The sequence below is a fragment of the Aythya marila genome, assembly GCF_965140915.1.
Source record: "Aythya marila genome assembly, chromosome: 2".
NCBI classification, from domain to species: Eukaryota; Metazoa; Chordata; class Aves; order Anseriformes; family Anatidae; genus Aythya; species Aythya marila.
Window position 1 is genome coordinate 48,221,638 of NC_139043.1, and position 16,405 is coordinate 48,238,042.

Sequence of the window (16,405 nt, forward strand, 5' to 3'; positions counted from 1 at the left end):
GTAAAGGAAGTAAAACCAGATTATTGGAAGTATAAAGAAACCAAACCCCAAAACACGTGTATTTCACAGTTCTGTTCTTTTTAACTTCATGAGCCCTGTTATTTGGCTGAGATTAATTTTTTTTTTTTTGCCCTTGCACACTAACCTCATCAGGGCTGGAAGCCTGGTAAGCTCGATTTTCATCACTGAAGTCCTGATCCACCTCTGCATATTCTGTTTCTCCAGACACACCAGCACGCGATTCATAAACTGGGGTCACATTGTGGCACAGTGCAATAGCCTTCACTGCTTCATGTATTCGGCTGCTGACGCTCTTGCGGACTTTGGGTGCAGAAGACTGAGGTTTCCTAGATGGTGTTGAACTTACATTGCTTCCACTATTCTGAGAATGCACCTTTAAGACCCAACACAATGAATAGTAAAACGAAGTTTAATAATAGAAACAAAACATGAACACTGATTTATATCTGATTTTTCCCTTTGTAAAAAGGGTGATTAAGTTTTAAGGATAGTAACTATTTATTTCATAAAAACTACTGTTAACTCTTTCAGTTTGTGATTCATAAAAACCCTCATCTACTTTTCTCTAGAACTAATGCATAACCAGAGTTTCATTATCTTGAATTTATATTTAATTTCAATAAGAGAGAATTCAAACAGCAGGTAATTGAAAAATGCGAAGTTAAAAAAAGTAACCAATAAAATGAATGAATAGGCTGACCAGGTTCTGCAGAAAACCCTGTTCTCTTAATTCATAATTTATCTATTCCAGTGATCCATCACACAGTAATCCTTTTATGTACTTTACTTCCTATACATTATTTTAGAAAAGTACTTAAGCCAGCAACAAACTGGATCATTTTAGGAACACCAGAACAAAACTGCAAGGGTGTTTTTTCTTTTGTTTGTTTGCTTTTCTTCTTTATTCTGTCATCTGTGTACATTCAGAGGTTGGAATCTTATATTCCATAATTTAATATTGAAAAAAAAATTCCTTTACATCTTGACCAAAATCTTTGGCATTTTAAACAGCACTTTGGTATGGACCGAAATAACAAATGCAGTTATCGTTAAGTATAAAAATTAGGAAAAAAATATCACTGATTAAATTTAAAACCTATGTGACTTCTACATTATTTGTAAACTAATACATTTTGAAGGGTAGTTGCTTTTGCTGCAGGTTGGAATTTGTTCTTCCTTAGCAAAATGCAATATTATAATAAATAATCCTTCAAAATAATAGTTTGACACATATTTGAGGATCATATTATTGTTGAATAACATTAACACTACTTTAAGTTATCCTTCAGAAATAGTACATGATTGAATTTGTCTAAGAGAGTATTCTGTTTATAATTAGTTGAAAGCAACGGTTTTATTGTTTGTTTGGTTTTGAAGTCAGCATTGGAAATCTATCTATTGTATATCTATGTATATCTAAATATACATGCAGTTCTACCCTGGAGTGAACAGAAGACTCTTTGGTAACTCAGAAAACCTCTTCAGAAACCATGCGGTTTTTCCTCCTGACTGTAATCTGCTGAACCGTGAACATTCTGCCCATCAAATTACAGTGTTGTCTAATAAAGGGTTTAACTTTCTGCTCATCTGGCACTGCTTTTCAGCTACTGCTTTAAACCTCGGCATTTGCATTCTGCTAACGCTGATGCCATTACAGCCGCAAATAAATTAAGCTGATTTACTCCTCCTGAATTATGTTATGTTTATTGATGCTTGTATAATTTAATTTCACACAAATTCCATTAAAGATTATGCCCTCTATCACAAAATGCTTCCAGTGGGGAAATATAATCAGGTTATAATAGATTTGTGTGTTACATTAAGATGACAATAGTCTAGTAGGTCCACTGTAATAATAAAACAGAACACAAACAAGGGATAAAATCAATGTCACACAAGAACCACTGCCTAGCTAACTGGCAGCCTCTATTATCATAGATTAAATAAATAAAAAAAAAAAAAGTCACTATAGTATTGAGATTGAAGCAACTGTTTAATAGTTGCTTGTTTTGTTAAAGAAACTCCTTCATTTTTCTGTTTTAAATAGTTGCTAGCAACACACATAATTAAAGTATTATTTAAACATTAAGCAGTGTTATATAAAGCTGAAAAAAGGAAGTTCCAAAAAAGTTCTTTTCATCATTTAAGAACTGCTAACATAGACTTGGGAAATCCTTTCCCACAATTCAGGGAAATAAAGCTTCCCTTGCATTTCTTCTTTTAAAGAATTCAGTGCCCAATCTGTTACAGTAATTAAAAAAATAATTAACCATGGGTACCACTCATTAACATCTACAAAAAACTAGTAAAACCTTTAAGCAAGTAAGAATTCCAGAAATTATGCCATTCTTTTCAGATAGCATATTTAACCTAAATAGATGAGAGGTGTTAATGAATGTGCCTCCTCTACAAGAAGACTGGTCCCCCGTCTTCAAATTCAGTCAGTACTAAGTGTGCCTGCTAAAGTTTATCAGTTAATATTATCTATTGCTACAGTTGTTACTGTGAATACCCAAACAATCCATTACAACGAAACTATGGTTGGGTGATTTTTATAAACTTTGTCAGGTAGCAATTACTTCCAATAACCCATCCTGAACCAAATCTGGGCTACTGATCTTTAGGTAAAAGAACTCTGTATCTTATTTCTCACAGGCTTATTATTGCAATTCATTGACATATTCATTGCTATATCTACTAAGAATTAAGCAGAAGTGAATTAATTTTTCTTGGATAAATCTAAGAACTAGATTCCTTGATTTGTTTATATGGAAAAGAAGATAGAAATTCAAGTTGCACACTGAAAACTAATATACAGCGTTTAGTCACTGCTTTCCCTTCTGCCTCTCTTCCGAAATGTTACAGAGTATTAACAAATTGGTGTTAAACTTTTTGGTTTTTGTTTTTAAAGAATCAAAAGAGAAGGAAGCTACAGTTCAAAAAGATCTGCGTAACTAAAGACCTGAGCTAATTGCTGATCCTACAATCAATCCTTTTACAAGAGAAAATGAGGACACAGATAAGGGGGTCAGTCTACAAACTTAACTGGGTCAGCCAATGATGTTTTGTATCCACATCAACTATGGGATGTAATTTATGTATAAAGTCTTAAGTATCACACTGTAGGCAACATATGAAAACATCAATTAACATATCAATTATTTGCTCCTATATGAATTTGTTGTTGTTGTTTGTTTCAAATAATAGAAATAAAAAAAAAAAAAAAACCTTCCTAATCCCAGAATGGAATCAGGTCCTTAAAAAGGCCTGCAGAAGGAACCCAGATACTTTACATACATGGGAAATACAAAGTGTTTGCAGAATTTGATCCTCCTCCACTCCACAACTTACCCACAGACAGACAAGGAGTCATAATGCTCTTCCTAGACCAAGTATTCATATATCACAGGAAGACCAAACACTTCATTCTCAACCAGAAGAGAGTTAGAGAGTTTTCATTTTTTCCCCTGGTTTATGCCATTTTCAATCTTAAATTTCTCTAAAACAGTATTTATTTTAAAATATCTTTTTATATATGTCTTCATTTTGCCAACTTTTTTTTTTTTTTTTTTTGGTTATGCCAATTAATGTGGTTTTCAATGTTTATTGCTGATGAATATATCTTCAAAGATGTAATTACTGTTTGTTGTGTTCTGGTCATTTACCCGTAATTTGCAGTCTCAACACTGAATAGCTTACTCTGAGATGATTTGGCAAAAGACAAACTGCATTGTACAGACAAGTTAACACAGATTCCTGATAGTGGGGAATAGAAAAGTAAAGTCTGTAAAGTGGGTGTTATGAGGAACTTTAAAATCAGGAGAGAACAACATGCTGTCTCACTTTCCCCTTTCATCCTATCAGTTAAGAGAGATCTACAAATGGAAGAATTTTCATAACATCTCAAATTTCTAGACATGATCAACAACAATGCTTCAGCGCTTAAAAAATATCTCCATATTAAAGGTAAATAATTTATAAACGAGATACCTGTGAATAAGAGTTTATAATATGACTCTGAATTTCATCCATCGTGTCTGTTCCATAGGACACAGTACCTAGGTGGAGACGCTTAAATATCATCTCATTCTGTGTAAGCGTTCCTGTAATGAAGAAGTGCATTACAAAGCAGCAAAAAAAATACCATGACAAGGCCACAACACTTCACCCCTCAGCCCCAGTCTTTCTTTTAGAAAGAAGGAATGAATCATAAGTTAGCATCAGTTTAGTTAATTAAAGTAATGTTTGTGCAGAAAGATCAGAGTTAGTCATACTGGAAGAAATCACTGGTTCCACCTTCAGCCTGATTCTGCCAACACAACTAAACATACAAACTAGAAAGACACAAAATCATTTCCCTTAGTATAAAACACAGAAAATGTAGTATATGGATGAAACTGATTCTCAAACATCAATGCAACAGTTTGCACCATGCCTCATAAATGCTAAAGGAAAATAGAAAACCATATAGGAATCTAGCACCTCATGTACAAAAGCAGACATGCTAGCAAGCAGGCACATTCAATGTTAGCTAGAATAAGACAATAAGAATGAATGTCACTTCCAAATTTGACAGATTTAGCCTCCAACTGGAATAAGGCAGAATGAATCCAATCAGTGTTTTCAGAACACACTTTGCATTTGTGAGAAACTACAGGGTGTCAGTCACAGACTGACACTTTGCATCCATCTCTGCCAACTGTTCACATCCCTGGGTTTGGAAAAACTCTAAATAGAAAGGTGGAAGGTTCAGGTTTCCAAGATGAAGCACATCAGGCAAAAAGAGGTCACCTAGCTTCCCATGGTAAACTCACAAAAGATTATCCTGATAATGGCCCTTCCTCAAAAACTATTTATATAATTGCTCAGACAAAGGGGAAATAATTTACTATGAAACTTTTACTATATTTAACCATATAGTCTTGGGTTATCAAAAATCATAAACGTGACAATATCCTGATGATAATAAACACAACATGATACTAAAAGTGCCATTCTTGAAGATTTTACAATAATTTTAATGCAAAGGATATTATAATTACCCATGAATAAGAACTGCAGAATAAACTATTTCATATCTTCATCCCAGTATGCTTAAAGACACAAGCCACAGGAAGAGAGTAGGTTACTTCTCTCCATTGTGTGGAAAACAGAAATTTTTGGACAGCATCCAGCTTATGCATCTAATCGGGCTAGAACTATTAGTAATTTTGGAAGATTCATTAAGGTGTAAAAGTCACGTCTTCCTCAGTTATATCTGATATGTCTAACACTCCTACATTCTGGTAAGATCTGTATGGTGACACTTCATGTCAATTGTTGTACCATCAAACCACAGTTATCAGACCATGTCTTGTTGTATTACTATAGAAGCATTAGATGATCATTACAAACACATCCCCTTTTCCCTCTCTGTGATTAAAAACTGACACTTTCCATTCACTTTTCCTTCAGGATTTTTTACCAGTCATACCATTTGAATTTAGAAAAATATTTAAAACAAATATATGAAATACATAATTTCTTCACAAAATGCATAACATTATTAAAAATACATATGAGAAGTAGAATATTCCCAAGGCTGGAAAACAGCCCATGAAGATAAAGTTCTTGATCTCCGCAATTAGGGAGACAGACTACTTTCATACAATGGATAAGAAGAGTTTGTTTTTATGGTCATCATGATGATTTTTTGTTTTGCCTTTATACGCTTTACTTTTATTCAAATATTGTTTGTTAAATTTGATTACATTTATGACTGTAATTGTGGGCTAGGAGAAAAAAAAACATACAACAATCTACATTTTGCAGATGAGAAACAGGCAAGTTTCCACTTGCAATCATGAGAAATTAAAATCTCCATTTAAAAAGAAAAGAAAACAAACAAAAAATCCAACACAACAAAAATACGAAGTACTTTGTTCAATATTGTTTATTGCAAGAAATTTCCAAATAAATCTGCATAACGTTTGTTACTTTCCAGGCATGCTAACATCTTTCTCACTGCCCATAGCTTTGCCAATTTTTGAATTAAAATAAATGCTCCCTAGGAGTTGGGGAACTAAATGCCACTCAAAATTTGAGACAGCAGGCAACTGTCAAATCTGTTTCTCACTAGTTCAGTAATTGCTGCTTGGGAAAACAGAGAAAAAATAAAATTGGCTCTACGATTATTATAGGAAAAGATTATTTCTTCTGACATTACTAAATCCGTCCAAGTCCAAATCATGTGTAGTTGAGGGAAAGGTAGATAGATGGAAAATTAGTGTCATTCCTTCTTGCCTCCCATCTCAGCAAGCAGAGAAGAAAAGCTTCAGAGTACAAAAGTATGGATTTTCCTATCTTGCTAGAATCCATGAAAGGAGGTTCAGGAAAAATGAGCAAGGGAAAACTATTTATAAAGACAAGGTTAAACATTCCAGCAATCACAAATTAATACTCAGATCTTATGCATTGCTTATAGAATCAACATCCTTCCATTTTATCAGCTACAGTAGTAGGAAACATCTATGGCATAAGAAAGCAAGCTGCAAAAATATCTGTACTCGCTACTGAAAATTCTAATAAAAAAGAATGAAAACAAAACCCCAAAGAAACAATTAATTTTTGCTCTTGTTTTTTTAGACTAGCATTAGGCTTTCAACAACAGACACAATACATCTGAAGCACTGTGAGAGAAACATGGGTAGTTGCATTTATAGATGCATAATTACCCCAAATTTCTACAAAAATAAAACAAAATACACATTTTCCAGTCATCCAAATGGAAGTTAAAAGTTTTCCTGTATGTGAAAACTAAGAATTTACTTTTACATTCTTCTAATGAAGAATTCATCCAAAAAGGATGAAGACATCCCCAATAACTTGGTCCAAATACTTCATAACGCCAATTAATCATGTTACAACTTAAGAAGCAATTCTTAAATTGTAGTCTTCTAGAAGAAACCTAATACACCTTGACAAAACAATGCATCCTTTACTTTATCCACCAAAATGCAAGCCTTTCAAACATGGAGAGAAGGAATTTTTTTATATAGCTTAATTTAGGAATGAAAAGGAACCCCAAAACAGCCATTTTTCTAGTCTGCTCAAAGTGATAAAAGTACTGAAGAACGGTATGAGACCTTTCTACTTTTGATAATGCTTTTTAAACACTTACATATCAATTCCACACTTTTAAGACATTGCTAATATGAAGTTAGTGGATAAATAAAACTACTTTAGAAAAAAAAATCAGAAATTATGGCAGTCAATGTATGATCTCCAACTAACATCACATATTCGTTGCTCTGCTATACTGTTAGTTACCACATGAGGAAAATATCCTGACAAAAAGTTAGTAGACAATGGCTGAAAAAAAATTTAGTATATTCTTTAGTGAATATACTAAAGTATAAAGTATTAAGAGTGTTTTTTGTTGTTGGTGGTTTTGTTGGTTTTGGTCTAAAACTGTGTCATTAAACACAGAGTAAAGCAGGCAAAGACGAAATTAATTTCTAAGGAAAAAGTCCTGAAGGCATCATTCCCTGGATGGCAACAGATGTGATTCACAACAGAGCTGAAGAGTGTTTTTTTTTTGTTGTTGTTGTTCTTGTTTTTGTTTTGAGAAGCAGATGCAGATCTATCTGATCCTACATTACTATATGGTAACTGGGACTAATACCAGCAATCTAAAAATGCCAAAACAAAAGAGCAAGAAAATACATACAACGCAAGAATTAGTAACTTTATCAAAAATTGAGAAGGTGAATAATCTATAAGGAAGTATGAATTCTTTGATTGAGCTATGTACTTAGATAAAAAGTCAGGGCAAAACTGAACAGTTCTATTGAAACTTTAAGGGAAATCCAGCTCAATGCTCTTAATAATGAAACTGTAGGCAACAATCTCGTGGCAGATATACTTTCTCTTAACTTTGGAACAAATACAACCTGGTAAGATTACAAAAGGAAAATTTAAAAGCTCATGGTAAACACATATATATGTCTGCTCACTCAACTGCTCCACTTAGGAACAAAAGCCATAAACATAACCACAATAAAACCTCAAACCAAACCCCAGGATAACCTACAACCTGCTAGGAATGAAGGTGAAAAAGAGCTGAGATTTGCTTATCTTTGCATGGCTGAAGGTAACAGTACTCGTATCGCTGATATAGTCAAGAATAGCAGTAGCTATTTCCTTCTTGTATCAGCCTTTCACAGCAACATTCATATTCATCGGATATACTGTGGATTTTCAGTAGATGGGTGTCCAACTGAAGCCACAAAGTAAGGATTCCTTTGACTGATCTATCTTGAATGCATGTCTTGAAGCTTCCCATAGTATCTTATGACAAAAAGCTTTCTGTTCTAGTGTGGCTCTACTCAGCTGCAACCCCAGTGGTACTAATACCATGGAGACAGAGAACAGATAAAGTTAACTGTGTAAATATGTTTGCATCAAAGTGAAGTGAGGAGAGATTATTTCACCAGCATTTATTTATTTTTTTTTAATTAGTCTATGGTAGCTTATGTTAAACAGAAAAAGACTCAATAGTCTTTAAGAATACCTTAAAAGATAAATTTTCAGAAATAATTAGTGAAATTCACTATTCTAATAGTCCTTTACATTAGGCACATTTAATGAAAATGCCTACATATACCAACCTCTAACAAGACTTTCCCAGAAAATCAAGAATCACATTGCTCTATGCATCTGTTCAACTATTATATTTGTTAAGTATCTCATTTGGTCCAAACACCCGCTAAAATGTTAATTACAGAACTCAAATACAAGTGTATGCATTAGTAAATAACTATGTTTGGAAGTCTGTACACATTTGTTATAGCTGAAAATGCTGGAAGTTGTCGTGAATGGCATAAGGCTTGCCATCCCACATCCCAAGCAACAAAAATATTCAAAAAAATATTGCCAAATATCTTTATTTTATTCTTTCGGGATTAAAATCTTTTTATGCTCTGGAGAGGGTTAGATACCATGCCCAGCTGCCCTTGGAAACAACTGGAAATAGCTCCCCCTTATAGCTGCCCCCCGCCCCATAACAGATGACGCCTTTCTGTCAAACTTATACGTGATTCAAGTCCAAACAACATGGCATTTTGGGTAATGGATGCTATAATTAAAATGTGAGTCCTAAAAAACCTGTTGTTTTAGTGGGTGTTTTTAGTAATGGCTTTGTTCTACATGAAGATAAAAACTCCCTAACAAAGGAATTAATGTATTGCTTTAATAGGCTGCACCCTGAGTTAAGTTTTAAAATTTATGAGTTCTCTGCAGCATTGTTCTTTAAACAATGGCATTGTCAAATGCAACCAGTGAGAAGATTAAAGTTCTCCCAGCAGATTAAGTACAAATTATCTGTCCTCCTGTTTCAGCATCATTTGTTCATTTATCACATAACGTCTAGTATTTCTGGTCAGTGTCAATATGCTCTGCATCCTTGCAGTTAACAGATGTCTTCTCTTGTCGAATGAATTACTTTATGTTTCACGCACTGGTGGCCGCAGATGTGTCACTATAGCAACATCATTAATTTCAGATCTTACCGGAAACATGCACTCCAATCAAACCTAATTATACCACATTGCTTTCTTGTCCCACAATAAGGAAACTATAATGCAATTATTGGGATACTTCATTTTCTATTCTACTGTGGCAAATGAGAGAGCCACTGTGATGGACGCTTCTTGTCAAAAAGCTTATTGATGAAGCACAAACCCAATTTACAATCATACAAAGAACTACCTTGCAATTATGTTAGTAAGGCAATGCTCCTTAGACTCAACAGCTAATTCTCAATCATTTCCAGCGAAGCTTGGACCACAGTATAAGATTTTTGCAGACTGTTCTCTGTATTTTTATTTTCAATATTGAGAAAAGATTCGCTTGTTTACACTTAAGAAGATAAGCCTTTTAGTTCCACTTTTTAATAGCACCTACTTGGAGAGACAACTACAAAACTGTCTCTCTTTCTCCACTGAACAGCCAAGCCTTAAGTGGGCTTAAGAAGAACAGAATCAACTAGTTTGTAAGATTATAGCTGGAAGTTCAAGCATGAAAGTACTGAAACCAGCTCTCATGAACACTGTATAATCATGCAATAGCAATCTTGGATTAACTGTACAGAACCTGTTCATTACCTAAAAGGATGCTTTACATTTATGATAAAATGCAGAATAAGACCAAATATATTCATCAAGGAAGGAAACTGGAAGCAGCTACTGATATACTCAGGTATATCAGGTATTGCACATTGGCTGCAAGTTTGCTTGGTGATGTAAAAAGTTTAGAAGTTACAGGACATTTAAAACTAAGAAAATTGAGCAAAGCTTTGTATGATGGTCTGAAGAAAAGCATGGTCTGGAAGGCCATGGCCAGATTTCTGAAGCTTGTCAACTCTGCTGGACTCCTGGCTTATTCTCAGTCACCTCAACCTTCCACTAACACTTAAGTAAGAGCACATAGGCTGCCTGTTAGTGCAAAACTACTGCCCTAGAATACTGCTTTTACATTCATTTTTATATCAAGTCAATAGACTTCAATGCTCTGAAAATCCTTTAAGGGTGAATGCTAGCAATCTTCCAGACTGTATGTAAACACATTTGCTGCTAAAGCCTTTTTACATGTCTATTTAGCCCCATTCAAGTATGCACTCTGAAAGGCCAGAACACAAGTGCTTCTTAAAATTAAACAGAACTACTGTGATTGCAAGTGGCATGATGCAGCTTTGAAAAAAAACAACAACAAAAAAAAAAAAAGAAAAAGAAGAAAACAAGACTGTTTCTCACAAGTCTATTAAGTGTTTTCTTTCAAAATTTTATAAATGTAACTATTTTCACTTTAAAAAAACACAGTACCACTACATTTAATGCTATTAGAAAAAAAAAAAAACTATTTTTAAGAAAGTTATTTTTAATTACTGTTGCATTAGGTTAACTTTATCAGTTATTTTTCTACAAGTAGATCTGAAGCTTATTGTTATTATTATTTTAAACTGGGTAATAGGTACATAGCTTGAGGAAAAGAACACAGCACAGTGATTCTTGTGCTTTATGTTATAAACTGGTCACCAGACAGGATCAGAATATAATTCTTGCATTGTATAATATAATTTCAGGATTGTAAAGCTGGCTGAATAAATTATTAGCATTTTATTTTTAACTTCTCAAAATTTTCAGTGCAGTCTGTAACTGTAAGGAGACAATGATAAAGGGCACCAAATTTCTAGTTTGGTACGGTAACTGGAGTATTTATCAGAAAAGTTTTAGTATACATTGTCTTTGTTTACAAAGTAATGCTTTGGGCAAATGAACTCTACTGCACTGTTCTGAAAATTTATTATTTTTGAACGTACTTTCCTTTTTCCAAACATATGCTGCAAATTGCATATTTCAAGCTTATGATGAGACAGCACTCTTGAAGCTACATAAATTATCACAATGAAAGGTGCAATTAAAATCAATAAGCAGTTTCAAACACAATGCAAATCATTAGATAACTGAAATAAAACTTGTTAAAGGAATTGCTCATTTGCTTTGAAAAATTACCACACTATAATTAGGAATACTTTTCTATATGCTAAGAAAGATGGCAGTTGTCTTTTTCTTTTATGAAATAGAAGAACAGCATTCAGCAGCATTTAAGTTTACATATGTACCTATAGAATAAGAAGAAATACATTTTCAAAATATGACAATATATGAAATACATGTTTCATTTCAAAATAGGCCTTACTGGAAGTGTTCAGCACAGGAGGGAATGTGGACCTATTTCAAGCAAAAAACTGTGAACTGGGTATTACACATTCTGAACTGCATAACAGAGTGGAAACCACCTCCAAACCATCTCACCATTTTGAAGTAGATTTTACTTAAAACCACTAAAACATTCCTTCAGCTGTTTGAGAAACAGCTTTCTCATTTCAGAACTTAGTCTAACTCAGCTTCTTAAAAAAACAGAATGTCTGCCAGAACTGAATTATTGAATCTCAGAAAGAACCAAGAAAGGAGAAAAAACACTGCATTTGCTAAAGAACTTGTTATTTATTATGATGTTTTCTGAAATAAATTCTAAGAATCCCTCAATACTTCTAAGACTTAAGAGCATGGTAAGACTGTCACAAGCTTCAGCCATAATGGTAGATAGCAGAATAGAGCAAGCTATCACTTCTTCACAGTTACCTGTCTTCTGATCCTAGCAGGGACCAGGTTTTCCAATATACCAGGTCACGTACCATAATATATTACAGTTGCAAAGATGAAACCATACGGCAGCTCTAGAACTGGTCTTTGTAAAATAAACAGCATCTAATTTCATGGGAATAACAGATACCATTTTAAGATGTGATCTTATGACTTGTTTAGGAGATTACTTTTTCTCTTGAAGGCTGTTCTTAACTGTTACGATCATACAATATTGCAATAGAAATAAGATGCAGAAGAATAAAGTGCATCTTAAGCGCTAATCCAGAGTTTTTTCAGAGTAAGAGACGTGTGGTACTCACTAATGCCATCAAATGTCCTGTTACTGCATCAGGAGTGTTTCCACCAGATTATACCTGATTATTAATAAATACTCACTTTCTTGTGTAAGAACCAGCCTAGCTAATCCCATTGGCATTACTGCAACAAATCCCTCAAGCACACGCTTAATATTTTGTTGAAAAAATAGAATGAAAAAATAAAGATCAGTAGTATAAGTCCACTTTAACGTTAACATATTAAAATATAGAATGAAGTTTACACATTTTATAAGTCATCACATTTTGGAATTGTAACCCGATATACCTGTTTTATCCGTTAGCAAATAAACTAATCTTCCCAGCTCTTCTGGTATGGTGCTAGTTCGAACAACTGTTCCAGGAATATTGTCATCTTTCATAATCATCCACCCATAGGCTGCCTTACCCATGTCCAAGTTCACACGTAAACTGCAAAGGAAATGTATACCATAATCAGTGTGAACATTAGGCAGTGAAAGTTATAACCATAAAAGCAAAACTCAAAGCTGTTTTTAGGATACCAGAAAAAAAAAAAAAAATCTTAAAACTACATACAACAGACATTTTGGAACATTTTTTGTTAACTGTTTGTAGAGTACATAACACATTAGAAACTCAGGCTCTATCCCAGACTTTTAGGAACTACTACAATACAAACAAATGCAATACCATGTCTCCTACATGAGAGACTGCAACTCTTTTGGAGACTCTTAATATATTTATATTGCTACACTTACACACATTGACAGTATTATACACTTCATCAACAAGTTAAGATTCAAGTCACAGTTTCAATCTGTTAAAAAAGCAAAACCAACCAACCATAGTTTTTCTTTATGATGTGAAAATAGAGATATCATTGTAAACAGTGTTGACGATTCTTCAGGTCTCCATTTTTAAATAACTATTTTTCCTTGTCAAGGTCCTTGCCAAAATATAGTTACAGAAATCAAGTGAAAAGTAAGAATCGTGTCCAAACAGTGAAATTCTGTGATAGCATGTAGGCCAGAGCTGTTACTGCCAGCAGTAAAAAGTAGCCTTTGGGTAGGCTCTATACTAGAAATTTTTCTTTGCAGAAAGTTTTACTATTTACAGAAGTACAGGATCACAATAAATTTATTTTTTCCAATTCACCCTGTGTCTGCATATATGTTAATACTTCCATGACCATATCACACAAGAATTAATTGCTCTTATTCCTTATAATCCTAAGTCATAATAAAAAAGAAGCCTTCACTGATGCTGGTCAGAGATAACTTAAATCACATTGCTTCTGCCCAAAATTGAATGTTCTAGCTCAAAACTAGTTCTAACACTTCCTTCCCTTTAGCTATTCACCATACTCCTAGTTACCATGTCAGAGGAATAGTGACTGAGGAATATGCACATGTTCATTTCTGTTGACTCTGCTCTACCAGAAATACAGAAAAGACAGCTAGGATGGTAGTAATGTAAATGATTTGTAGCTAATTTGCCCTGGCCAGAGTCCCAGGATTAATAACAGGTTTACAATAACATGACTTAAACTGTCCAAGGATATACCGAGATCAAAATACTTTTTTTTTTCTTAGCAATCCTAAAGTACTGCTTTACAGTATAACCAAAACCACAGCCACAATTTTTGTCTGCCCCCCTGCAATCACAGTGACAAAGTGATTGTAAATTACCTGAGGTAATAGTGGTGGTAACATCTCCTCCTATAAGGACGAGATGCATTTAACTAGACTTGTGGGATCATCTGAAATTTCTGCACTTTGAAAAAATCCAGTTTATTCAAACCTCTCTCCTTCCTAAATTTGTACATGTTGTAGTCTAAAGAGAAACAAGCCTTTTTGATACAACACCCTTGACCGTTGAAGATGGTGCTGTATTCTTGAATTAGATTTTATTTTTCCATTAAAATCAGCAATGTCAAAAAACTATCCCTCTATCTGGTGAGGTATCCCAATTACTTTTGGAATAGCATACCTAACTTCAGCTCTCTTCAATCTCACAAATATTTAAAAATCAAGATAGAAAACAGAAAGGGAACTTAATCAGAGTTTTTTTAATTGAAAACATTACAGTATGAAAATACTGGAAGCCACTTGCCTCACAGTGGTTAAATACAGTTTTACGTTGCCTTCGTCAATACAGAACTGGTAGTATGCTACCAGCATTTGTTTATGTATGTTTGTCAACATGCAGAAAGATAGAAATAAGAACCATTGCAACAGACTTCACACTGAAATATGTAACAGGTAACAAAAGGAATGACAAAAGATTTACTCCTCTTAAGGATGAGAACCTCTTACTTAGTCAAGTACAAAGTGTGATCTCTAGCTCAAGAAGGGAAATGAGCACGCTAAGAATGGCTAGACATTTGCTATAACTTATTTTAATTGAAAGATAAGAGCTGCTGTCAAAGATGTATTTGGACTATAATTTTATTTTTCTTATTTTTGCCTGGGCTACCAAGATATGTATTCTGTGAGGAAAGCTCTATTTAAGAGTTGCAACCTCAGGCACAACGTGCACAAAGGAAATCCACATGGCTGCTCATACCACGGGAGAAGTACAGGTCATCCAGATATGGAAAACTGTACTTAGGAAAGATCAAATCAGAGAGATCTCTCAAAGCTTAAGTGCTGTTCATATATTCACTTGCATCTTTTATAAGCATGTGTTAGCAGGTTTTGATGTTCTGAATGTGCTCTATATTCATTTAATTACAATCTGTCACACGTAATTGAAAGATAAGGAGAAAAAAAAAAAGACAGACACCTCTTGATAAGCAATGAGGAAAAATCTATAATTCAAAGCCTGGAAGTATTTTAGGAATTAACCTAGCTTTCCAGCATGTACTCCTAAGTGGAACAGAGTGTATACCCTCTACACTCACTGCAAAGACCTAACAGAAAGCTGGCACCACTGCCCTCCAGAGAAATAACGTCTCCAAAGTGACTAGTACAACCCAAGGTAGCTATCTAGCATGAGAAACAAGAATAAAAGGAACACAAAAATGAGGAATATAGATGCATTCTTAGTATTGATTCTAAAATTTGTATGCTGTATCTTGCTCTGACTTCCTTCATTTTGTGTCCGTTGTCTTAGTACAAATTTTTTCCCTTTGAAATCATTGTAGTTGTCACCTAGCACATCAAGAACACTAGTGAAACATGGAAAAAATAATGGAGTCCCATTAACATTGAGTTTGCTTTCAAAACTAGAAATCTCTCCAATAGAGCTTCACAAGAATGGATAGAAATACTTGACGGAAATGTCCAATTACTTTTATACATTAAAAAAAGGAGAAACCAATCTTATTCAACACCTAGCTGTTTTCTGTGCTTGGTAATATTAGCAATCATTTCTCATAAGCCCTTTCTGGACTTTAAAGAACCTCATGATGCAAACAAAAATATTTTAAATCTATCAGTTACTTAATGACTTCTCAATTTCATCCAATTTTAAAGACTCCAGACACATCGGTTAAGGAAAATTCATAAAATAGCATCATATGTAGCACAACTAATAAAGGTAACACTGATATAAATTTTGCATTAGTAACACTGATTTGTACAAAGCTAAATAAAGTGTAATCTCTAAACAGTAAGTTAATATAGGTACTTAAAGGCTGTTGCATAGAATAGATATATTTAGTGTGAACTTTCTTGTCTCTCATCCTCAGCACTAGTTACCCTAGTAGGCAAACCTAAGGCAACTTTCATCCAACTCAGGGATTTATTCTGCTATAAGCCAGGACAACATTCCTCTGTAATTCAGCCTGGGAACAAATCAATAAGCACAACATTTCAGAATCTACACTGCTTTTTACCACAGGTTAAAAACAAATACTTTTGCTTTTATTCCCTCAAAAACATCAGTACTGGTTTAGGGCAA

General features: G+C 34.0%; 1 protein-coding gene across 4 annotated transcripts in view; it reads right to left on the bottom strand.

Annotated features, from left to right (window-relative positions):
* ATP9B (ATPase phospholipid transporting 9B (putative)) overlaps window positions 1–16,405 on the bottom strand; it is a 165,607-nt gene that overhangs the window by 30,329 nt on the left and 118,873 nt on the right. For all 4 annotated transcript variants that reach the window (XM_082753070.1, XM_082753069.1, XM_082753071.1 and 1 more), the window contains 3 exons: window positions 12,810–12,952; window positions 4,012–4,124; window positions 146–394 (listed from right to left, as the gene is read on the bottom strand). In XM_082753070.1, coding sequence (XP_082609196.1) covers window positions 146–394; window positions 4,012–4,124; window positions 12,810–12,952 — 505 coding nt within the window. The remainder of the gene's footprint in view (window positions 1–145; window positions 395–4,011; window positions 4,125–12,809; window positions 12,953–16,405) is intronic.